Source organism: Malaya genurostris, chromosome 3 (genome assembly GCF_030247185.1).
Source record: "Malaya genurostris strain Urasoe2022 chromosome 3, Malgen_1.1, whole genome shotgun sequence".
In the NCBI taxonomy this organism is placed as follows: Eukaryota; Metazoa; Arthropoda; class Insecta; order Diptera; family Culicidae; genus Malaya; species Malaya genurostris.
The window spans coordinates 230,671,257-230,698,661 of NC_080572.1; the positions used below are offsets into that span (position 1 = coordinate 230,671,257).

General features: G+C 37.0%; 1 protein-coding gene across 21 annotated transcripts in view; it reads right to left on the reverse strand.

The window, feature by feature from the left end:
• The window catches only part of LOC131438815 (glucose transporter type 1), a 611,808-nt gene that overhangs the window by 233,978 nt on the left and 350,425 nt on the right, over window positions 1-27,405 (reverse strand). For 19 of the 21 annotated variants that reach the window (XR_009230992.1, XR_009230990.1, XR_009230991.1 and 16 more), the window contains 2 exons: window positions 19,863-20,012; window positions 19,342-19,458 (listed from right to left, as the gene is read on the reverse strand). The exons of 1 other annotated variant lie outside the window; for it this stretch is intronic. Coding sequence is in view for 17 of the 20 variants with exons in the window: in XM_058609122.1 (XP_058465105.1) it covers window positions 19,342-19,458; window positions 19,863-19,995 (250 nt within the window). In the remaining 3 variants the exon portion in view is untranslated. Of the gene's footprint in view, window positions 1-19,341; window positions 19,459-19,672; window positions 20,013-27,405 lie in introns of those variants that run through there. One more of the 21 variants, XM_058609119.1, reaches the window with a different exon arrangement.

Sequence of the window (27,405 nt, forward strand, 5' to 3'; positions counted from 1 at the left end):
TAATGAAAGAAACTATTAATATGCTGTAGGAATTCGTTTCTAGCATTCAGAAGGACCAAATTGAGGAACTCACTACGATATTCGACACTTTTCGGAACATTTTGCTCGAACGATTTGTTGTACAGCAGCAGATATTTTGTTCTCTTTCTCAGAACGCGTTCTGATTGGTTGGTGTTGACATGGGTCAAATGAGACAGGTTTTTCAATAGTGTACTATTGAAATACATCAATGCTTTTGCTATACACGTTTAAGTTGAAAATTTTCGATTCTATTGGTAGTTAGATTATATAAATCCTTTCACAGATCATGATCTATGAGCTTTAAAAATACGACCAAGGCAAACGCGCCTTACTCGTTTATATCAAACATTTCAGAAAAGTTTAATTTTGAATTATTTGAGATTATGCCACACAACTGAAAATTTTATCATAAAATTGTGATCATATTTCCGATGGGATGTAGCAAAAATTATGTTGATTCGTTAGATACAACAAGAGATATTCACGATCAAAAACTTATCACTCTCTCAGAGGCTAAATTTTGAAGAGGCACCCCATAGTAAAGTAAGCCGTATTCACGACAAAAACCGTTACAAGTCCCACGCCTAATTCTTCTAAGGCACTTATTTCTTCGAATTTAAAATAAAAAACAGGTACGCCTTCCAATTCGTCTTCTAACGAAAACAATTTATTGACAGGTAGATCGACCTCGTTATCATCTTCTTCTGATGTCAGTTATGCTAGTATAACAGGAAGAAATCTACCACTTAATTCTAAATCAATAAATAATAATAAAAGTAAAATTAAATAATCAAAACACAGGACCGCCTTGCAGTTTATTTTCTAACGAAAACAATTTAATAATAGGTAGATCGGCCAAATCATCTTCTTCTAATGGCAGTCCACCTACAAATGTTCCTTCAATGCCATTCGCTTCCTTAAATGAAGTTGATTTAGGCGATATAACTGAAAATAAAATGATCTACCAACAAGATCAACTTTTTCAAATGATCATCCGAATGAATTCGACTTCATCACTTTTTGAAGCTTTTCAAATCGGATGGCAATTTGCAAATAATATTACAATGAATTTAAAATTTAACAGTGATGTTAAATAATTATTTGAATATTTTAAATTGGAATGCTCGATCTTTAAAATCGAGTGAAGATGAATTTTATAATTTTCTCAAAGTTCACAAAATTCATATTGCCATTGTGACAGAAACTTTTCTTAAACCAAATGTCAAATTGAAAAGTAATCCACATTATGTGATTCATCGATTTGACAGGTTTACTGCAATGGATGGTGGAGTTGCCATTTTTGTCCAACGGCAAATTAAACATCAAATTTTACCTTCTTTCAATACTAAAGTAATTGAAAGCTTGGGAATCGAAGTTGAAACCATTCATGGAATTTATTTCATCACTGGAGCGTATTTGCCATTCCATTTCACTGGCGAACAATTAAATTTCTGTAAAGGCGATTTGCAAAAACTCACAAGATATCGACCGAAATTTTTCGTAATAGGGGACTTAAATGCTAAGCATGTCCAGTAGAATTGTAGGTAAAATAACAGTAATGGTAAAATACTTCATAATCAACTCTCAGCTGGTTACTTCACAGTTCTTCATCCCAGTTATCAGACTTGTTTCTCTTCAGTGAAAAACCCGTCTACAATTGATCTGGTTCTAACAGATCAAAGTCACATTTGTAGTGAACCGATTACACATGCTGACTTTGACTCAGATCATCTTCCAGTAACATTCAGACTTTCCAACGAAGCTATAATTAATCCAATTAGTTCTATTTTCAACTATCATAGAGCTGATTGGTTGGATTACAGATCTCACATTGAAAATCATGTGGATCATGAAACTATTTTAGAAAATTCTGCGGACATCGACACAGCAATTGATAATTTGAATCATTATATTATCGAAGCTAGAAATCATTCAGTTCCCAAAGCTCAAACTAAATTTAATTCTCCTATCATCGATGACAATCTTCAACTGCTCATTCGGTTGAAGAATGTTCGTCGACGACAATATCAACGTTCTCGTGATCCTGCTATGAAAACCATAGTTAAGGATTTACAAAAAGAAATTAAACATAGATTTACTCTTTTGCGAAATGAAAATTTCGCTAATGAAGTTGAACAAATTAAACCATACTCTAAACCTTTCTGGAAACTTTCTAAATCATTTAGGGGCTAGCCTAATTTTGTGCTAGAGCACATAACCGTTTTTAATTATATTTACGTTTCGTCTTTGACTCATCAGTGCAGAGCAGTTCAAATTGAACTGCTTAGTACTAAACTCGGCTAGTGCTACGTCTGCCTAGCGGTTGAAATTGAACTGCCGAGTTTAGCACTAAGCAGTTCAATTTGAACTGCTCTGCACTGATGAGTCAAAGACGAAACGTAAAAATAATTAAACTTTCTAAGGTTCTTAAGAAACCTCAGAAACCAATTCCAGCTCTCAAGGAAGGAAATCAAATACTTCTTACAAATGGCGAATAAGCTCAAAAACTTGCTCAGCAGTTCGAAAGTGTACACAATTTCAATTTGAACGTTGTGAGTCCTATTGAAAATGAAGTCTCACTGAAATATGGTAATATTTCAACTCAAGTGTTATCACAAGATGACATTATTGAGACGAATTTTGAGGAAATTAAATCAATTATTAGGAAACTTAAAAACATGAAGGCTCCTGGTAATGATGGAATTTTTAATATTCTTATGAAAAATCTTCCCGATGTTGCCTTGAGACTCCTGGTTAAAATTTTCAACAAGTGTTTTTCATTAGCTTACTTCCCAAAAAGATCGAAAAACGCTAAAGTAATTCCTATCCTGAAACCTGATAAAAATCCAGCAGAAACATCAAGTTATCGACCAATTAGCTTACTTTCTTCTATCAGTAATCTTTTTGAAAACATTATCTTGTTAAGAATGATGTCTCATATAAATGAGAATTCAATTTTTTTACCAGAGCAGTTTGGATTTTGTCATGAACATTCAACTACTCATCAACTTGTCAGAGTAACGAACATGATAAAGGCAAATAAATCTTCCGGGTTATCCACTGGAGATGCTCTTCTAGACATAGAAAAAGCATTCGACAGTGTTTGGCACAAAGGTTTCATAGCAAAAATGTCTGATTTCCAGTTTCCTATTTATTTGATCAAAATGATTCAAAATTATTTAACTGATCGTACTCTTCAGGTTAGCTATCAGAATTGTAAATTTGAATTGCTACCCGTACGAGCCGGTGTTCGAGCGTAGCTCCAATCTTGTATAATATTTTCACTTCTGATCTTCCAAATCTACCCGTTGGTTGTCAGAAATCGCTATTCTGTGACGACACAAGTCTGTTAGCCACAGGTATTAATTATCTTTCCTCATAAGCCAAGAGCTTCTTTTCTCAAACCAAACAATAATCACATTCTCAAATTGAATGGCTTGGAATTGACATGGTCTGATCAAGCTAAATACTTAGGTTTAAAGTATGGCAAAAAACTCACTTTCAAGGATCACACTGAAGGAATCCAGGCAAAGTGTAATAAATATATTAAATGTTTATATCCTCTTATAAACAGAAATTCTAAGCTCTGTCTAAAAAACAAATTGTTAATTTATAAACAAATTTTCAGACCAGCCATGCTTTATGCGGTACCAATTTGGTCAAGCTGTTATTCCACCAGGAAGAAAACGCTTCAAAGGATTCAGAATAAAATTCTGAAAATGATTCTGAAGCGTCCTCCCTGGTTTAGTACAAATGAGTTACACAGACTCACAAATATAGAACCATTGGATGTAATGTCACATAATACTATAAGCAAATTCCAACAAAAATCGATGCAATCTTCAATTGAATCGATTCGGTCTCTGTATTAATTAGTAAGTTAGTATATAAGTTTCTCTTCCCCATTACACAATACAAGTAGGTTTAGAATTTTCCGTACATAAAAATCTGAGAATTGCGGAAGCAAATGATGTCCTCATGGTAAAAACCAAATCATATATATAATAGGGCTGAGAAGTCACCACTTGTGGATGAACACCCAATTCAAATCTTAATAATTTAATTTTAACTCATATTCCAACAAATAGTTATTGAAAAAAAATAAAAATTGTTTTGTACTACACAAAAAAAACCCTTCCTAATCCACTTAGTGGTGTGACAATGCCTTTCTCTTTCTTCAAACTAGTCTCACGATTTCCTTAACTTTTCATAAAAAAAATTCTGACACTAATTTGAGCATCAAATTTTTGATTTTGATTTTTGACTTTGAGAAGAGTGATGTTAATCTAAACAAACCTTTCTTAGTCCACTTAGTAGAATTTTCATAGTTGGGACGGGTATAGCGTGATGGGATAGTCGATGCCTTACACGCAGCCCGCCTGGGTTCGATTTCCATCCCCGCACATAGGGTCAGAAAGATTTTCTGGACCGAAGAGGCGAATGACCTAAGATGTTAAAGCCTCTATAATTGAAACAAAAAAAAAAAATTTCATAGATCTCGAAAAATCATCATAGGGGGGAGAGGGGGGGAGACGATTCATGAAATTTCTGAAATCGAAAACAAATATTTGATGCCAAAAGTTTTAGAATTGCATGAAATATTGAGATTCAGTGTCATCTTGAAAAAAAAATTCTTTTCGAAAAATCGATTTTCTGGGACATTAAAATAAATGTTTTTTTGAGGTGACAGTGAATCTTGACGTATCATGAAGAGTTCCGGTCGAAGCGATAAACTCATTGGAAACGTGATCGTCGATTTTCACTGCTAAACGACGACCATTAGCAGCTTAGATTAACATGAAAAGTGTTTCGGTCCCCTTGAATTTATGTAGAATTTTATCGAGATCCGGCTTCCGGTTTGGGGAATACAGGGCGAAGAGACTTTTTTTTATTTTATTAATATAAGTTTAAAGGCACACTGCTTAAGCTCTAAGATGCCGAAATTGCTACCCGTCATTTAGAGCGATAATGCAAAATACGGAAAAGTTCTAAATTTGGCTCAAAATTGTAGGTTGTACCCGTGACTGGCCAAACGAACCAATTTAAGCTATACCGATTCCAGAAGTACCGGAAATAGTTTTAAGCCAAATTAAGGAAAAACCTGCCATTGACACGGTCTCATAGAAAAATGTCATGCCTTTTTGTCTTTCTCTTTAGAAAGGTATTAGATTTACTAGAAAAACCGACATCCGAACGGAACCTCGGAAATCCATAGTGTTATGTACCATTCGACTCAGCTCGACAAGATAGGAAAATGTCTGCGCACTTTTCAAATAAAAATTTAATGCTCACTATTGAATTTGAAAGCCACTTTTGAATTGTGGATCGAGTTCTAAGATCAAATGACTGGCACTTCCGCGTCGATTTTAACAAGGCTAGGCTCGATTGAAAGCTAATATTGAATTGTGGATCAAATTTGAAGAACAAATGGTTGGCATTCTCTGGTTCCGGAGATATATTGGTATAAGTGACGTAATCTCAATGTTTTTCAATGCAACCAAATTTCTCGGAGATAAAAGAATAGATTTCGAAGGACTTAGGCTCGTTTGGAAGCTGCTCTTAGATTATTTGATAAGCTCACAATGCTAATGGCCGAGGATAACATTTTAGAAATGTTTTAATGAGACTGTTTAGATGGCAAGAGAAATGCCTTACCACTAGATGGATCAGGAAGGGTTTTTATTGACAATTTCTGACACAAATTTGGGCTCATTTTTTATACAATTTCATTCAGATTGATTCGGGTAGTTCACAAAAGCCTGCTTCAGTGCTTATCATTTATTCGGCAAAATTCCTTAAATCAAAGTTATCAGCAATAATACATTTCAACTTGATAGTGAAATAATTGTGCAGATATGAAAAAATCTTGCTTTGTCGGTTATGCCACTTGTACGATTATATCTCCGAACCATGAAGTGTCAGCCATGTGATCTTCTAACTCGATCCATAACCCAATATTAGTTTCGAACGATCCTAAAACAGTGAAATCGATACATCGGAGAAAATTGAACGGTAATAAGTTTTGTCGTTTACGTGATATACCATTCCCAAGTAGCAATCCGCACTTTTCGCCGAAAATAGTGAAAGGCAGAATAGTCATTTTTGTTCTATGCACTGTCATAAACACGAAGACAATAATATAGTGACTGAACATCGATTGTGATAATTCTATAATTCTCCTGATATATGAATTTAAAATGATGTAAACTTTTCTACTTGGAATAATTTTGAGCATTCTGAACATAGCGTTATTTTGTTATTTATTTTTTATATCTTTATAAACAGATTTTGATTGAAGGCGCCAGTTTTAAAATCGTTGTGAAATTTGTACCTTGTATCAAGTTTGTGATTTAAAGTACTCTTCTGCTTTTTTATTGATGATAGAAAATATACTGGATTCATTCAATGTTTATAATGTCGATGGTGATTAGGATTCAACTAGTTTACTTGAAAACAAGTTATTTTCACGTTATGAAAAGATAAGTTATTGCAGTATGGCATTACAACGTAACGACAACTTATTTTTAGCCGACTTAACAACTAGTAGAAACAGCGCTTTTTGAGTCATGCAAGTGGTTAGATGTTAGTAACAATCACTCAAATATCTGGTTGCAAACTAGTCACAAACAAACTAGCGTAACAAAAATTGTTACTTGGGTTATATCTCCGGAACCAGAAGTCCCAGCCATTTGATCTTTGAACTTGATCAATGGTCCAATAGCAGCTTTCAAACGAGCCTTAGTTTGTTAAAATCGGTTCGGCCATCTCTGAAATAAATTGAGCGGCAACACTGAAGCAATGACGCAGCAGCAGGGGAGACCTATCTCACCCTGCATGGCAACGGCTGGCAGGGAACTTCGTATTTCACTTCCCCCTCGAAGGAAATGAGTTCCGATGTGAGATTGATTTCACACACCAAGTTCCCCAAGAAGGTGCTTCTGTGGCTGACAATCAGTGAGAAAGGGATGTTAAAGCCACTTTTTTTCGCTTCGCAAACGTTAATACCGCATAGTGGAGGTGGAAGTCAATTCTTGAAGGGAAATGATTTACCTAACAGAACTCTTGAACAAAAATCTATCGTACTTGACAGTTAACAAACTACCTGGCGTTTCCAGTATATGGCAACTTTCTGTGAACGCATGGTTGTTTGCTGGTCACTGCGTATCAATCAAAGCTACCAGGCGTTTCCATGCAAGCGTTTTGCGACATGTGATTTTTAGGAACAACTCTTTCTAAGAATCACATCGCATAGCATGAGTGTCAACTTCATGCAAGTAGTGTTTAATTTTTGTAGCCGAAAGCAAAGAAAACGCGATGCAATTTTCACACTTTCCTTATATTGTGGCCTAGCAATTTACTACAAACTACTACAAAGCAATTTACCACAAATTTTAGTGACAGAATTGGATTTGAAAACACATTCTAATCAATTATTAAATGGCTAGCACAACACGACCCGCTGTTTGTGAGTACAGCTTGCATTGAACTTGTTTACTATTATGCATTTATTCTGATGAATGTAAATTATTTGGTCGAACTGTGCATAATTAACACCTCAAAACTAATGAACTATACTCAGCAACGCTCGAACTCAGAAATAATCAAACTGTGGGCAATAATATTTTCACAGTGCGAACGATGCTGAATCGATTGGACTATCAAATTCGTTATGCTCAAATCAGACATCACGATAATGAGTGTAAGGATTTTTTTTTCTAAAAACGCGTAAATATATTTTGAACCTATGAACAGTTCTGTCGAGAACCCAATTTAATCCTACTTCAGCAGCTTCGCTTTGAATCGGAATGGTCAAAATAAAGCAACAAAAAATATAGATTAATATAGACTTTACGAAATAAACTGAACCGTAGAATGGAAGAATGGGGCGATAAAGTTGAAGGCTACGGATGACAGCCATAGAAGAGACTGCGAATGAAATTCACTCACCACGCCCGAAGGCAGGAAAAGTTATAAATTTTAGATTGCCGAATTTTCCGCTCCAGGTACGAACGACTACTAATTTAAATTAAAACTCTTCATCCAACTGTTCGGTTCGGGATCTCTCCCGATTAGATTGACCTTCACTGGATTGGAGGAGGCCGATTCACTGATCTCTCTGGTGGACTTGTTCCGGCAAAGATATCACTCAGGCAGCTGTCGACTCGGATGAAATTGAAGGGAGAGAAGTAATAAAGAATTGCCTGCTAAATATTGCAGGCCGACCGGCGCCATCGCTCGGAAACCCCGGGAACCGGATGGGGGAAGATCATCGATTATTCACGTTACCGATGCTGGGAGCCTGCCGGTGTCGGTGTTGTCCTAGTCACGTCCGTGCTCTTGGTCGTACTGGACTGCCGGTAGTGGATCGAAAAGACAAGACTACCATCCTGGGATGGGATGGAATGTTCCGGCTCGTAGACCAGTAATGTTGATAACATTGAAATTGATCAATAAATATTGATCAACCGGGAATTTGTTAGTTTCTTGCTGATAAGAGTCGCTACGGAGGGGGAATCGTTGATGGAGCAGCCATTAGACAGACCGTGGCAGTTAGTCGAATGAGAATGAGAACACAGTCCATTGGTTGCGTGATTTTTTGGCATGGCTTTTGGGTAGTTCGAGTTGTATTAGGAAACGGTCATTAGGTCGATGGAAATAAAACTCAATACGGATATTACATATAGCGAAAACTTTGATAGACTCGATTTTTTTGTTTGTGGGAGAATGGTGTGTGAAATTTAAAAAGCAAGAAGTTAGTGGACCGGACGATGCCAGCTAAGGTAATTTTATTTGTTTCCATTGAATACTTAGTTTGATTATTTGCATTAGTTCGTTGAGTATTTATTATTTCAAGTGTTGGTTTTTAAAATTCATATCTGAACTTAAAGTGAAATGTAGTCCCAAAATATGCGCGCAAAATGAGTTGAACGATTTGTCTCACAGAGCATAACAGGCAAAACCGACACATAGAAACCAGGAATACTTTCAGTGATTGAACGGAGTGGGCTTTCCTACTCGCTTTGTTGAGTTGTAAAAAAGACTCTTATTGATTCGTAATGGTTTTGTGTATATTTCACAATTTGAATATATCTCAATTAAATCTCTATTGTTATTGATTACTATTACACTAGAACTAAGAGCCATTTAAGTATTTATAATTGACTAACATGAAGTTATATGTATATGTATTGACTAACATACTAACAATGTGCTGGTGGTGAGCTCACTTTGTCCGCGTCCCTTGTCGCTATTTTTTTTCGAATAGCGATTCGATAGCAATGCTATTATTTTTTCACCAGTTCATGTATCTTATGATCAAAAAAGAACCGGAATTTTATTAAAAAACGCAAAATTTCAATTTTTAATAAATTTCTTTATTATCGCCTTCAAAGTACTCTCCTCCTGTGGCAATACATGCTTGATCCAATTTTCCATACAAGGTATGGCCTTTAGTTCACGCAGCGAATTCTCTTTTATGGTCTCTATGGTCTCAAAACGCGTTCCCCGCAATGGCAATTTGAGTCTGGGGAAAAGGAAAAAGTCACATGGGGCCATATCTGGAGAGCACGGTGCTTGGTTGATGATATTGGTTGAATTTTTGGCCAAAAACTGCGACACAACCAACGCATTATCGTGTTGGTGGTCCAGCCGAGAAGCGACGCGTTTCAAACCCAAAACATCAGTGAAAATGTGTTCGGCTGATTCATAAGAGATGCCCAAACAACCCCAAACAACACAGCAATCTCTCTAATCGGTACAGAACGATTTTGCAACACGATTTGCTTCGCCGATTCAATGTTTTCTTCAGTAACAGATGTTGTTGGGCGGCCAGGGATCTCATCATGATCCAAGCTTGCACGACCACCTTTGAAGCGTTTATACCACTCGTATGCCTGTGTTTTTCCTAGACACGATTCACCAAAAGCTTTTTCTAATATTTTCGGAACACTTAAATCCATTTGCAACACAAAATTTGATGCACGTTGTTCTAAATTTTCATCCATTATAAAAATCGCCACACGAAAAATTTTCAATTTCTTTGTATAGACGCCAAACAAAAACTAATCGTACGATATGCGTCAAAATTTGACAGAATGTGTATAAAAGTGTTGCCAACGTTGAAAGAATAAAAATTTACCGATTGGACAAGCGCGGGAATTTTAAAATGAAAATTCCGGTTCTTTTTTGATCATAAGGTATCATTGCCAATTCAAATTGTGTTGTAATTTGATCATCTGGGCATCGGACGAATTGATGACTGAACGAGGTATTGTGGAGCCCAAGTCACTTAAAGTAACCTTCGAAATGAGGTTCAAGCATGTATAGCGATATGGTTCATCCATGCACTGGATATTATGGTTGGGAGAACACCTTTTATTCCGTTGGAATACAAGTAAGTGACTCTGCCTACATTACCGACCAGACGCCCAGCCCATTTTGTTCGCTTTCCGGTATCCGCTATAGTAAAAAGGTGAATGGATGAGTCATACCAGGGCTACTGTGTAAGTCCACTCGTATTCCCTTGCAAGTCCTTGAACTGATGGTGGCTTCACTTCACATCACATGACTAACATGCTAACAATATATATGTCTGAGTGTAGCAGCATGCATAAATTCTCATTCAATAGAACGATAGAAAACAGTAACACATTCAAGTATTTTCGGCCAGTCCCAAAAAGTAATTCACCGCATGAGAGAGCGCGATCGAATTTCAAAATCGATTGAAGAACTGTTGAAATAAGAAATCACTGGACATTCACTAGACAACGAAAATGTGCCAAAAAATACATTTTCGATTCATTTCATTTCATTCAGAAGTCTGTCTAGGTTTTAAAGTTTTTATTTGTAGCGCGCAAGCAATATAGAAAATGATGAAAAGTTTATGAAACTCGCTTGAAAGTTTTCACAAATTTCAGTTATGTCGGCTAAAGTTTTATGAGCTTGATTTGCTTTTTCAGATTATTTGTGAAATTTTGCTTCAAACACTATTTTTCATGTAAACTGATTAAAGTTGTAATTAAGATTGCTTTATTTCTATCAGTTCGTTAACTTATATATCCTATGCTCTCCTAGCCTAGCTAATTAGTTTTTACAATTGGGATTACTGAGAATCTGGGAGGAGGAGTTAGAACGCGCAGTGTAAATCGGGTTTAACCAATGGGACTATCGTGTCGGCCATTGTATATTTTGTGAGTAAGAGAGGAAATAAGCTTTTTGATGAGAGTGAGCGGGTGTGATACGGAGAGGAGAGGGCATGTTGGGTTATTCTCACGAGTGTCGGTTTGAGTTAGTGTATGCTCCTGAGTTACTGTTATTCTAGGTCGTGCTGGCTGGTATTCAATTGTGGACATGAGGGATGTCAAGAAGAGGGAAGTGACACAGTCGGTTATGTTTATTTTGTGTGTTCTGCCTTTTTGATGACATAACGATTTCAAACTTGATGCTCCCTTGTTTCTGCAGTCGAATTTTATGACCACGGTGTTTCTTTCTCTGGGTCACCAGAAAGTGCAAGTGTTGATATTTCAGTTGCCTTCATGTAGGTAATGTATTTATTTTATGGAGGTTTCTAGGTTTTCGTGGAATGGTGCTAATGGTGGTAATCGTTAATACATTTCAAAACCCAGTTACGGCTTGGTAAAGCGTAGTTTCAAATTTCTCAGAATTCTTAGTTGTACTAAATTTAATTGCGAAAACTCGAAATTCCGTCTAGTGTTTGAACAATTGATCAAAAACGCGACACGCACACTCCGCTACATTTCACCTTAAGGTGAAATGTAGCGTCATAAAATGCGCGCAAAATTTTATCCGTTTCAGTTGAACGAACCGTCGCACAAAGCATACCAAGAAAAACGGACACATAGAAATAAGAACTTTTTTCAATAATTGAGCGCAGTGGGCTTACCTCTCGTTATTTTGGCTTGTAAAAAAGACTGGACGTAATGGATTTTTGAATCCTTCACACTTTGAATATATGCTAATTCAATCGTTATTGTTAGTGATTACTCTTACACTAGAGCTATAAATCATGAGTAATTATGAATGACTAACATGAGGTTATATGTATATGTATTGACCAACTTGCTAACCATGTATATACCTGTTGTTTATCAATGTTTATCACATTGTTTGTATCACGATAATACTTGGTTGTATTTTATTCAGTAGCTTGTCAATGATGAAGTTATAGTTTTGCTATAAAAATTGCTACAATCTGAAATAATAATAGTTATACGATATCACACAGCCAGGCTTTATTGCTTCAGCAACATCAATACATTGAACTCAACAAAATTGGACATTATTAGCATTATAAATGACAGTTACTTAGAAAATAAACAATTTCTTACAATACCCATTTTATTGTATTCAACTCGTTTTTATTTCAACACAAAACCCAATACTGCATAAATTCGCGTCATTATTTGATATGTAATTTTTGCTCACGATATTATGCCACCGTGCCCACCGTGCATTTCTCACACCACCTCAATACGAAACAGCAGCGCGCAAGCAATAAAAAAAATGCGGAAAAGTTTTTATAATTTTGAGTTGCATTTTCAGATGCTTTGTAGGGGACGGGTATAGCGTGATGGGATAGTCGATGCCTTTCGCGCAGCCCGCCTGGGTTCGATTCCCAACCCCGCACATAGGGTCAGAAAGATTTTCTGGTCCGAAGAGGCGAATGATCTAAGATGTTAAAGCCTCTATAATTGAAACAAAAAAAAAGATTCTTTGTGAAATTCTGCTACAAACACTACTTTTCAGTTCTAAAATCATTCCCGTGGAACGGAACAGTTACCGTTTATACATTTCAAAAACGAATTACGGCTCGGCAAAGCAAAATTTCAAAATTCTAAGAATACTTAGTTATGATAAATTTGATTTCGAAAACTTAAGTGTTTTTGGATTTTCGAAAATCGGTCTAGTTTTTGAATAATTGATCAAAAACGCGATTTTCGCATTCGGCTACATTTCACCTTAAGGGCTGAGGCCAGTAGGTCGCGTATACCCACGTGGCTCTCTCTGCGTATTACATTTCTCTCCATGCTCTCTCTAGAAAATGTGAAAAATGACTCCTGATGTGGCCGAGTGACCAAGAAAGTTTTGATATTTTCGGTTACAAGTATGACTACATCACATAAAATCCAATAAATCTACTACTCGTTTGGCAGCCTTTTTGAGCCGATTTTATTCCTCTTTCATGTTTCGTTACGTTACCAGGGAACTGGAGCAGAAAACAGTGGTGCCGCCATAGAAATCGACTTGCCTTCACAAAAATAACATTCACTTCATTTTTATCGCGACAACATATATGTTTTTATGCACTAATCGTGCGCTAAATGAAATTATTTGGGCATTGTTAGGATAGATTTTTGATCCATGCTTTTGAAGGCGAGAAATTCAATGAACAAGTTGAAAGATGGCGTTTTCAGCAATGCAGTTCTTCCTTTAGAAAAAAGACATTCCCGACCGCTAATGTCAATGAATCATTCTGAAATTTTCACAGAATAATCTAAACTAATTTTCTAAGAGATTGTCAGTTGGGTTTTTTGATATTCGTCACCGTTTCTGAGAAAATCAAATTTGAAGCGTGAAAATAAATCACCCCAAAACACACTGGCCTCAGCCCTTAAGGGGTTACATACCTTCCGGCTCAAGAAAAGAAGCCCAATTATTTGATTACTCTAGGAAGCGTAGAAATGGATTGTACCTTGATGAATTAGTAAGCATAGAATAATAGGTATAGAATAGTACGATGTTTGTGAATTTCTTTTTATCGTTATATGTGGAAGATTGAAGATTGTGCTGTCCTTGCCGCAAAATGCTTTGATTTTGCGGTGAGCAGAATATCTGAAAAACTAATGAATCGAATAATTCCAAATTTTCAGGTATTGTTGTTAATTGGTATAGTTAGTTCGTGAACGAAGCTAACAATATTTATATGGTAATTGAAGAGGAAGAATTTTTTTTGCTACCCCCAAATTTACACCAGGTGCACACCCGTCTGTCTAGCAGTTTATGTTGAGCGGTTAGATCACGCTAGTAGTTCAACATAAACTGCAACATAAAACATAAAAACGCACTGATAAGTCGAATATGAAACGTAAAATAAAAGAAAATTAAAAAAGATATTTATGTATAAGTTTTTGAGGATCACATAACTTGGTAGAAGTTTTATTCAAATCAAAAATGTTTTTGCTTTTCATATATAGAAAGGCTATAAAATCACTGTGAAAACCGACTTTGGAACGGAGGCCCGAAAAGCCAAATGTCATAAATCAGACACAGCAAAATCAGTATGTGTGAATGTGACAAATAATATCACTCGATTTTCTCAGAGATGGCTGAACCGATTTTCACAAACTCAGATTCAAATGAAAGGTCAATAGATCGCTATTGAATTTTATCCCGATCCGACCTCCGGTTCCGGAATTACAGGGAGATATGAACAAAAAAAAAATGAAAAAAATTGTCACCCACTTTTCTCAGAGATGGCGTAAATGATTTTCACAAAATTAGCCGCAAATGGAAGGTCTTATGGTCCAAATGCTCGCTATTAAATTTTATCTTTTTCTGACTTCCGGTTCCGAAATTACAAGGCAATATGTGCAAATCTATGAGAAAATACGCATACGATTTTCTCGTAAATTTTTTAACCGATTTTTACAAACTAAGATGCACATACAAGGTCTTGAATTCTTCAAAAAAGTCCTTGATAAGTTGATCCAGGTTCGACTTCCGGTTCCGGTTTTACAGTGGGATTAGTGAACATTTTCAATATCTTGAATATTTTTTCTCAAGCGATGGCGAAACGAGGTGCACATTTTCATAAACCTTTCTGCTAAATTCATCTAGTTGGCACATGTTGTTAGTTAGTGGGAATATAAACCTACTTTGGGACAACTTGTCCCTGGTTTCCGCTTCCGAAAGCACCGATAATAGTGAAGACTCAAAAACTGGAACTCACTTGGATTTCTCAGCAACGGTTGAACATAATTCACATTAAAGCTCTCAGTGTCTTGAAAAATACTGTGCAATTTCATCCTGATCCGACTGCCGGCTCCGAAATTAAAATGAGAGAGCATAATTGCCAACGTCACTCTTTCCTCTGTGACAAGGCGAAACCAAACTAACGTCTTCAGGTAGCAACAGTAGAATTTCAATTCACATGCTTTCATCGATGTATTGAAAATCTGTGACGCTTGGCTATAAAAAGTGACTGAAATATGGCAAATCGAAGTAATTGCATCCCAGAACTTATTTGGAAACCAAAACTACTACAAATTCGAGCACCAACAGTTAAAACTGATTGTGAAACCTTTTTCTGACGTTTTCAATTCTCACAGCTTTGGTTGAATATCGACACTGCATACTATGGGATTTTCACTGAAAACTGCAAATGACTGAAAAAGCAAATGAAAGAAAAAACACAATTTTGAAACTACTGTCCCTCTTATGTTATTGACTGGACATGAATTTCGTTCTCATAGTTTGCAAGCGAAGCTGAGAGTGACAGTAATTTCTTATCATTTTTCAGTCAATGAAAATGACTTTTATTAGCTCTGCCTAGCACACAGCGTGCTTAGTTCAATTTTGTATAGCGTGCAGGGTTGCCACTTTTGAATCTATATTAACTTGCAACAGCTTTTTACAAATTGAAAAGGCGATGGTAGTTTATACCAGAGAAAATTTTTGATTTTATTCAAGTTAGAAAAAAAATCTTGTCAGAATCTTCTAGTGATGATTTTGAGAAATATGAGAAAGGCATCAAAGCACAGCTAGCTGGATTAAAAAATGTTTTTGTAAATTAAATTTAAATTTCTAAAATCGATCTTTGCCTTTCCCTTTAGAAAGGTAATAGAATTGCTGGAAAACCGTCTTTCGAACGGAGCATCGGTGACTCATCTTGTTACATACCATTCGACTCAGCTTGACGAGATCGGAAAATGTCTCTGTATGTGTTAGCATGTGTGTCCACTTTTCATCGATTTTTTTGGCGCTTAGAATTCTCGTAGATGGTTGAACCGATTTTACCAAAGTTAGGCTCGTTTCGAAACTAAAGGGTACATTTTTGCTGGTATCTTTTAGACCACTGTTCATGCAAAGAGTTGAGTGATAAACGTGGAAACCACTTGGTAATTAAAGGAAGAGAAAGTAAACAAAGAGAAACTGTCACTTGCTTATACGCCCTTTTGAAAAATTAACCGAGAAATGAGATAAACAAGTACATAAAGTACTGGTACAATGGTAGAAAAGTAGAAATTGGTACATAAAGCACAGATAGCACAGGAAAAGTACAGAATCAAGAAGAGTACTGGAACAGATACAGAAAGTATGGGAACTGATATAGAAAATTCAGATACACGTGCAGAAAGTAGAGGACCGAAAACAAAAAGTACAGGAACAAACACAGAAAATACAGCAATAGGTAAAGGGTGTTCTTATAAGAGCTTGCTGAATTGAAATTTAAATAAAACACGTGAGTTACACAGACTCACAAATATAGAGCCATTAGATGTAATGTCACATAATATTATAAGCAAATTTCGACGAAAATCGATGCAATCTTCAATTGAATCGATTCGCTCTCTGTATTAGTTAGTAAGTTAGTATATAAGTTCCTTTTCTCCATTACACAATACAAGTAGGTTTAGAATTTTTCCTACACAAAAATCTCAAAATTGCGGAAGCAAATGAAGTCTTCATTACCATGAACCAAATCATGTATACACAGAAAGAAATTATGAATTTTACAGGTGGCATAATTCTTCAAACGATACAATTCATAACTATTGAACTTTTCAAATGCCACAGTATTTCATTCGTACAGAAATTTACTGGCTCCGAGTGTAATTTGCACTCGGCTAGCAAGTGAGACTGTATGAATTTATTTGCACGATTTACCAACCAAGCAGATATGTGCTTCTGTGGCTCAGTCGACTAGCTGGTGTGCTTTGTGATCTAATGTTTTTCGGTTCAAATCGTGTTGTTGATGTCGATCTTTTGATTTTTATTTCTTCACACAATTTTACATGTTCTTGAATATAAATTTGTGTGAAATATGACGCTCCATTTATGTGCATCTGATAAGATGTAAAATCAAAAGAATTTTTCGAACTGTGTATAATAGGGCTGAAAAGTCACCACACCCAATTTAAATCTTATTAATTCAATTTTAACTCATATTCCAATAAATAGTTATTTAAAAATTAATAAATAAAACACGTGCCGAATTAAGAAATGTCATTTTTTGTTATTAGAATAACAGAAAATAACATTTAAATATGATTTCGGGTATATGGCTGCCACTTTTTTTCACAAAGGTCATTTGAGGGCGTAGTTCAGAAATGATGCGTTGGATATTGGTTTTCAAAGCATCAATCTTTGCTGGTTTATCCACATAAATCACATACTTTGAAAATATTTACATAGATTTCGATGATGAAACTATAGAGTAAAGTCGCGTTTTTTAACCTTTTTTTACCGCTGTGCCTTCTTCCAGAATAATATTTTGCATGCTTAATTGGTCCTGGTCAATAACGGAGTAACAATACACTCTCTAACAGTGTTGGTGATTGCCGAAACTTTGACAGAAGCTGCTATATTGCTATCTATATTGTATACAACATTCTCAATCCGGTAGAAGATGCTACAAGAACTCGAGTCTCTCAATGCATGAACCGCGAGAGAATTTTCCTACATTTCTTCGCTCCACTTCATACTCTGAGTATTTCACGGCCCTTAAAAAATGTACAGTCTGATAATGATCGTTGCTGTGTGGAATTTCCCAAGAGAGCATCGCAAGTTGACAATTCTCGGTTAATTTTTCAAAAGGGCGTATAAGCAAGTGACAGTTTCTATTTAATCACTCTCTCTTTCGATTATTGTGATGTGATTAAAAAGAATTTCTTCGATATCACTATTCTATTTGAAAGTCGAAAGTTTCGGGTATCATTTCATGCAAAGAGTTGAGTGATAAACGGGGAAACCGCTTGGTAATTAATAGAAGAGAAAGTAAACAAAGAGAAACTGTCACTTGCTTATACGCCCTTTTGAAAAATTAACCGAGGATTATCGCAGAAAATCGAATCGATGGTTCAACTTGATGATTCTCATACTAGGTGGCAATATTTTAAAACCTTTTTGTGGAACATTCACATACATTTTCATAGACACAACTTATACAAAGGTTATATGCACATAGTTAGAATAAGCGGCAATATTAAAATGATTCTATCGTAATTCTCAGTTGATTTTCCAGAAGGCCGTAAGAGCAAGTGACAGTTTCTCTTTGTTTACTTTCTCTTCTATTAATTACCATGTGGTTTACACGTTTATCACTGAACTCTTTACATAGAATGATGCTCGAAGCGTTCGACTTTCAAACAGAACTGTGAAATCCAAGAAAATCTTTTTAAATCACATCACAATAATCGGAAGAGAGAGTGAACAAAGAGAAACTGTCACTTGCTCTCACGGCCTTCTGAAAAATCAACCGAGAATTATCAACTGCCTGTGTAGAATCGGATCGCGAAACGAGAATAAGTGACCGTTTGTTGCTTCTGAGAGGATCCGCAGTGCAGCGTGCTAACCTTTGATTCTCAGAAATGTCATCGAGAGAAATTCGCTCTCGCACTGGTGTCTACTCTATGTTAAATGAGCCATGCCGGGTTTTTGTTGTTGCGATGATATCCGTCTCTCTTTGATGGCACTGATTCCATCGTGTGAAGAGTTGCTGGTGAGCGTTCTTTGATACGATAAAAGCCATCCTTGCTCTTTAATGCTAATGCTACTATTTTCGGTACATCTAGAACCGAGAACTGGGAATCAGTTCGTTTGGCCAGCTTCTAACATAACCTACAAGTTTTGAGCCAATTTTAGAATAATTTTTCCGTATTTTGTGTCGTCGCACTGAATGACGGTTTTCAATTGTAAATACACTGCATCCGCTAGTTCCGAAACCGGATCCGGACAAAACGAAATAGCAGCCTATGAGATCTTCTAGTTGAGTCTAAGTTTGCAAAAATCGATTCAGTCATCTCTGAAAAAATGAGCCTCGTATAAAAAACCGGGTTCCACACAGTGATAGCATAACCGTTTTTTATGAGAAAAACAAAACACGCAATAATTGCACTGAACGTCTCACGCAAATATGCAATGTTGAGTGAAAACACAAGTATGCTAATCGGAAAATGGTACAGTTCTCATCAATTTACATTTTCGTATTGGAACACATCCCAACAGAAATTTTGACACAATAATAACTATTCACAGGGGAAAATTTCATGTAAATTATTAAATTACAGATACAAAACTCACCGTCTGGGCGCAGTCGTATTGGAGGTGAGGTCAGCTTAAGCGTTGATGACAGGGCCTGCGAGTCCAGTGGCCCTCCAAAAACATAATCATACGTAGCTTCGTGTCTCAATGTTGATACTGTTGAAGGGAAGATGAAAGCAAAAATAGACTGTCATAGTTCTGAATCGGTTTCACCTGCTACGGTTAAAATAGTTAAAATCGTGATGAAAAATGTAATGCCAATTCGCTTCTCGTCGTCTCGCAAATGATTCCAACATGATAAGCAGATTTTTTTTCTCGATGCTTCGAAATGAATAAAATGAACAAATCAAAACGAAAATAAAGTACTTACATGGATTCATACTTGAAGCAAACACACTGAACGAAATTATACCAAATCAAAAGTCACTATCGCTCGCAGAAAATGGGAAAGAAAAATCACACCGAACATGCTTGAGTATCATATTTCGAAACGAAAGTTGTTGAACCACTACTGCAAGAGTCAAAAGATCCGAGCGTTTAGTTTTTTGTTGATCACCAACCTGGGAACACTGACAGCGGTTGTAGTACTTGTGTCGAACGTAACGGTGGCGGTAACGGCGGTAACTGGGGCTCTGGGCCGTTCGAGATGGAAGACGAAGGAGAGATCATCGAAGGGTCGCCGTATGCCGCCATAGCATGGAGACGCCCGGCTGCTCATCGACGTTCGATGTTCGATGTTCGATGTTAGTTGTTGTTAGTGGGTTTGTTAGTTGAACCGATCCCGGCGAAAACCCGACGACGGACCGAGAACGAAACAACGAAAACAGTTGGGTATTTTGGGTTAGTTCGATTAGTAACGGGGATGGATTCTCTGAGGCGAGCTCAATTTGATATGTCGGATTAACGAGTTGGATGTCATTCTGCTAAAGAAAAACCAATGTCCTAATGCACATTGGGCCCTGCAGCTAGTTCGGATAAAACTCACTAAAATATGCATTCGCTTACCGTGTGCAGATCTTCCAGTATAGATATGAGCAGTAATTTTGTGTACCGAAGCATTCGGACAAGAAACATTGTTCGGAGTTGCTGATGCTTGTTCAGAAATATTCTGCAACCATTTCTTCCTCATAAGAAGAACACAAACTGCACAACAGAAGCTCGATGCTCAATGCGATGAGCATCTTGTGGAAGAAATGTATTATTCTTTTTTTGTTTGGATTTGATAAATGAAACATTTGCATGCAGTGCATCCTTGGCATGTGCAGTTGTTGTACTGTGATGAAAAAAAAGGTAAAATGTAAATAGCGTGCACGGAGCGTCATAAAATCTTACCCACAGATAATCTTCTTTGTACATGAGATAACTATATCGTTCTGCTAGAAACAATGGCAAATGTTGCTTCGTACGGTTCTGCCTTTCTTCCCATTGACAGTCTTCGAATGTTATTTATTCATCTGTATGCATTATGACGGATTTAGTGCAGCTGTGCATTAGTTGTTATGCGGTAAAGTTAAACGTTAAGGAGACCTTGTTTTTGGTAGCCATTTTCATAGAAAATAATTTCCATTGCATTTTTAAAGAAAACAAAAATAATTGTTTGTGAATCGATTAGTACAACCAACAGAATGAAACAGTTTTTCCATTTGCAGGTACTTCTGCAACCGGTGCAAATGAAGTCGCTTCGTATGACCGTAAATTAACATGACTTACAAACTTTATTAGTTTTTAGTCAATTTTATAAGATTATATTTTATATAATCAATTATTGAGGCATATGGTGATCATGCTCTATCAAAAGAAACACAGCCAATTTGAACCTTAACTTAATCGAAAAACAATCAGAAATGCAAAGTAATTTTGTTACATGACAATGCCCCTGAACCCAATGCAAAACCGGTTCACGATACAATCAAAGCACTTGACTGGGAGCTTCACCCCCACCGTCGTATTCACCGACTACAATTTGTATTGGACGACACTAAATCAGTGAAAACCAAGATATAGATAGAAAATAAGAAACAAAACAATCAACGTAAGGGAGAGTGTTCGGTTACCGGCAGCCTTTTCTTTTAAGCTTATAACTTTTAGTAAAGTGATGAATTTCGGCCGTTTTAAAAGTGATGAATTTCGGCCATTTCAAAAAAGGTGTTCGGTTACCGGCACCCCAAGAAATTTCACTAACAATAAAAATATATATGTAAAGACTGCAGTTATTAAAAATAACATATTTTTTTCTTTTTGGAAGCGTTTTGGACAAAAGTATTCATTGTCCGATGATGACTTCACCTTGGCTCTCTTGGTCCATGATTTGGCCGATTTTTCTCGTTTTTTCTTAGCCGAAGCATCAGCTGTATGACCAGCTACCGAAACTTTGGCTTGCTTTGTCTCGACAGCAGACTGCATATCGCTAACAATTTTTCACGATTTGTCGAAAAAAACGAGGTGCCGGTTACCGAAATCGATAGACATTTTGAAAGTGACAAAACAAATCTCTGGTTGCGAAAATTTTGATAGCATCACGAAATAGATCGATTTCACCTCATAAATATTCAATCCAATTGATGCTATTCAATTTATGATACTATAAAAAAAGTCAGAAAAAACTACCATTTGTTCTGATCGAATAGCCACGCATTGACGTAGCACCATTTCAATTCCTATGAAGAAGTCGAAAATTGGATGTCTGATTGGTGAGGTATCCACAAATTGCCCGAAAGATGGCAAGATGCGTAGAAAACAAAATTTCGACTATTTTTTTTATTTTCTCATTCAAAATATTTCACTTTTTTTTAAATGCGGAAAAGTTCAGTATTTGAGTTTTTCTAAAACAATAACCAACCCACCATGCACCTCCATTAAAGTTAGATTAGAAGGGTGCACAACTACTACAACTAAGCACCATACGTTTCCTTCAAATATAGCTTCAATGGTTATTTTTTTGTAGAAAATTTAATTTCAACCACAATACAAAAAAAAATAGTAACCAAAGCACATTTAATTGTTGGTGTAATACTAAAAAGTCTTAAATTGTAACAGATTCGTTAGTGTGATAAATTATATCTCCGGACAATGCATAGAACTTCCAAAGCTCCGTCAAACTGGGAAAATTTCTTAGAGTCCAAGCGACTTCAAATGTAGTACAAACCCGAGCAGAGTGTGTGATCAAATAGAAAACTTATTTTGATGTGATGTTCGCATTTATCGATTACTCAATTTGCTGTTGTTTTGGTCGTGTTGAAATATCAAAATTGAAAGTAAAAAAATATTCCGAGGATATCAAACAGATAATTATTTCTGCTATCAGCAAATGCAAACTGAAATGTACATAAGATATAGAATTTCTCGGCTTGATAACAAAACTTGTTCTCAATTTGAAATTATTATCGAACAACGAAAAAAACTGGAATGCATAATCAGTTATTAATTTGCTTTAAAAAGGCATCACTGAAAACAAACAAGTCTTCAGCATAAGTTATAAATAGACTGATAAAAAAAGCTTGGGATAATTACTTGCAACAATAGAAAGCGCTATGGGGGTGTACAGAGCGAGCGACTGGGTTTCGAACCTAGGTGATTCGGATTCCAAACTCTTTTCGAATGTACACTCGTTTTGTCGCATCCGTCCCTCACCCACCGTGAATAACAGTGTGGCTATTGATTATAGAGGTTTTAACCATAATGTCATTCGCCTCTTCGAGCCAGAAAAACTTTCTGACCCTATGTGCGGGATTGGGAATCGAACCCAGGTAGGCTGCGTGAAAGGCGGTAAGTCGATGTCATCACGCTACACCCGTCCCCAGTTGTCTAGTTGATCACACTCTACACAAATATGTAATCACTTTGAAATACGAATTTCGAGACTCAGAAGACCGAGCGCTTTAAAGGGAAGTGTTCTATAACACGGCTCACAGAGGACGTGAATTAGGAATCTGGCAATAAGAAGATTCAGATCATAAGTTATTTCAACTCATTGGAACAATGAACGAGTATCTTCTGTTCGCTGATAGCAAATTACTGTCTTTAGCAACGTTTTTAGTTCTTATGTGGACCTAAAATTTAGGATCATTCAATGAAGAATTAATTCGAAATCTAATTATTTAAATGAATAGGGTTTTCGAACAAGTTTTCATGTATTTCAGATATTAATGCAAAACCGCTGTAATTCATGGAGCTAGCGTACTCAAATATAATTTTTGCTCAAAACCTGAAATCTTCAAAGAAATTTTTTGTGGAAAATTATTTGGGACGCCAATCATGGGAAATATGTTAGTAAAGAACTCATTCACCAAGCGGTGCCAGAGAGCTCGAAAGCTTCCTAATAAAAGACAGATTACGATATATATCTTGCTTTCTGTGACTCAAAATCATGCAGACTTATGATTTAGAACGTCGACGATTTTTGAAATAATGTTCGGGAGCGCAAATCTGATCAGATAATGAAAGCATTTGTAAAAAATTTTCTCACTCGGTGGCGCTGAAGTACAGTCAAATATACTAAATTTCTGTGATTCAAAATCATGCAGATTTAGAGAATAGAAGTGCTAAAAGCTACTTGTTTTTATTTAAAAGATATTTTATTCAGGCCTATTTGCGTACAAGCTTTACGTGGCGGATTTAGCCGAGTTTTTAGATAATTTTTTTTTGTATTGGATCTCGTTGTCACCCTTTTTCTAAGGGGAGAGGAGCTTCCATTTTCCTCCTGCGAGGATTGAGGGTCAGTTTGTTCGCGGTTCGTGTCGTCATTCATCGCCGCATCGGTGGTATTGTTGTTGATTTCGTTGCTAGTTGCTGTAGATGCGTCTTGTTGTACATTGTTTGCAGTTGCTGGTTGGTTGGATGGTGAGTTGTTAACTGCAGCTGGTGTACTTTGTTCTATAGGGGATACGTTGGATGGTTTCGTTGAAGAGGATGCTCCACTGTTGTTGGTGCCTGTCACAGATGTACTGGGGTTGCTTGGGGCTGGTGTGAAGGAAGCACCGTTGTCCTTTGGTGTAGTTGTCTCCTTGTCCAGTTTATCACATGGTAAGCCAGTAGTGAACAGCTTTTTGGCAATATTGACATGTGGCCATCTGATTGTCATAGGTAACAAGTGATTTGCACGGGATTCTTGTATCCTGACCGAATGTCACATAAGAAGGTATAGGCCTCCTCAAGCGCATGCGTAACAAAGGTACGCCATTCAGAATACCGGGGAAAAAATTCTTCCACTTTTCTTTTTCGATAGAGCGAATCTCTCCGTATTGGGACATAGTTTTGCGAATATAAGGATCGATGACGCTTGAGGGAAGATCATGCACACGCATTTCTATAGAACTATCTTCCATATATACTGGAATGTTGTACTTGATATTTTCATGCTCCACATAGTGCACATTATTGTTTTCTTTAGCGAATTGAATTGCATCCAACTCTTTATAGAACTGGATATAAACAACATTATTGTTCTTATTGCATTGAAGTAAATGCACACGTTTAATGTCAGGATGCATTTGCTCCTTAAGCAAACCTTCAAGTTCTCGTATCGAAGGTCGAATTTTGCACTGCCTGAAGTCAACAAATGTATTCTTTCGTGTCGGCGGTAGCATTTGTTCGTTTAGTTCACTCATTTCGAGGTCGTTCTATTGTTCACTACACAATACTGTACTTGGTTTCTTCCGTCCCGAACGTAAGCGGGTTTGTTTTATCCACTGACTTGGATGAGATGTAAAAGCGAACTGACATTGATTTGTTCTTCATGATTAGAGATACCACTTTCTGGTCCAGTTTCGGATTGAAAGAACCGGTTTTTTGTTGTCTCTTCCTGGTATCCAAAGAATAGTGTTCCCCAAACTTATTGATGATGGTTTTAACACTGGCATCCAAACCGCTTCGCCTATTTTCGCATAGTAATACCTTTCTCACTTAGCCATGTGTCCAGAACCTTAATTTTCACTTCCTTTTCAATACGCGACATTTTGAAAACGCAGAATTTCAACCGCACAAACAAGTAAACAAACGAAAGCTGACAGCCAAACGCACAGCATGCTGTGATCTGAGCATAAAAAACCATCACAAATACATGCGTACAACACAAATGTATGTGAATAGCACATTTTCGATACACTCCTTAACAGTTTCAGAATGACCAGTTGTAGAACTAGTTTTTTCCTAGGTGGTATTATAGGCCGGTGGTATCAAAGGCGACGATGGGCGAAACGTTACTGTGAATGGCGGGCGATACCGTGTGATGATTGACATTGTTTTTGTCCAAAGCGAAAAAATTGGACATGCCTGACATGTGGTTTCAACAAGACAGTGTCGCATCCCACACGGCTCACGAAATAAAGACCAAATTCAGAGCCGCCATCGGTGAACAGTTTATCTCACGTTTTGAGCCCGTTAATTGGCCGCCTAGATGGTGTGATTTCACGCCTCTGGACTATTTCTTGTGGGACCATGTTAAGGCTCATGTGTACAAGGATAAACCTGCAACGATTGACGCACTGGAAGCCAATATTGAAGCATTTATTTGTGCAATACCGGCCGATTTGTTGGAGAGAGAGTGTGCCAAAATTGGACCTTGCGCATGGGCCATCTAAAGTTGAACCTCGGAATTAAGTCTATGCCATAAATATTTATGTCCCCCTAAATTGTGGATCCGGATCACTGTGGATTAGTAATGAATAGGGCACTGGATACAAGACCTATAATATTGAGTGTTCTTAATTCTATACCTAAAATGTGTCTTAGATTCTATACCTAAAATGTGTTTTAGATATATACTTAGCCACCGAAGAATCTTTAATTGAATTACACAGTTCGAAACGAAAACGAAATTACGAAATCACCCAGAAGAAATCAAATTGCGATTTTGTACCCTTTGATTCGTAGAGTGAGCTTTGAAGTCCCGAAAAAAATGATGATTTATTTATTCATTGAAAGGCACTTCGGAATTTAGATCCGTTTGAAATTAATTTATTTTGCACCGATGCACCCGAATTATTCACTTGGAAGACATTGATTTTGTTTGCCGGAAATTTAAGCGCACTTGAGCCAAAATCAATTATCCTGTTTCCAGAGGAAGCTCAATTGAATGAGAATGGCGAATTGATATTTTTTGATTTTTTTTATTTAAATCTTTCAAATTATAAGGCCTTCAATTCGTGCGAAATATTTTTCATATTTTCAAGCGTTCATGTTAAATCAAATGTTTTTCCATACTAAACTAATTCAACAGAAATTTTCAATTCGAATCATTCCACGAAACAGGCTTCACAGTCGAGAGTACGTACTCGGAGCTGCACTTGCGTTGACGAAAGCTTTTACGCAACAATTTCCGCTCGAGGGCAATCTTTTCCGACCTTCCGACCTCTGTCCCAGTTGACCCAGATTGCTCGTGTCCTCGTACATGTTATGATTATTTTCAACCTTGGCATGAGATAGAAGGGAAACACGTCTCAAACTATTTCTAAGCGCCCCGGGGGGGTTTGTTTCCGGACTCATGGTCTGTTATCCGGTCTTACGATGATGACTGCATTGTTTCACTTTCGAATGAAATCGACCGCGAATGTCGAAGGGGAGGGGGGGGGGGTCTGTGCAGGGCAGGACGTGAGATGGGAATTGCCACGGAAGTATGATAAGCTGGGGTTGCTGGGATGGAGGGTTCTCGTTTTTCTTTTCTCTCCCAAGCGGCATATGGAAATCTAATCAAAAACAGAAATCAGAACTGTTTGTAACCGTCAAGGTTTTAGATATCACTATAGCATTTATTGTAACCCTTCGAAACGGTGGCAACTAAATCTGAGAGTCAACCAATTAGCAGTATAAATTAAATTCAAATTTAGACCGGAAACAAAAGCAAACTTCTTCTGCACTTCTGCTCATGACTAGCCAATAAACAGCCCAGGTAATGTCTCGTGGAACACTTCACAAGTTGCAATTGCCCGAACAACCCTTCAATTCATTAGCGACTTCCTACACACAAGTAGGCCATCAATGACTTCCAACACCTAATGCCAAAAGACCGCCCGGGACACGGAACGACGAGAGTTTGTCTGGCGCCGCCGCCGTCGCCAGAGCCGCCGAACGGGAAGTCTGTGACGACTCGAATGACACAGCGGAAAA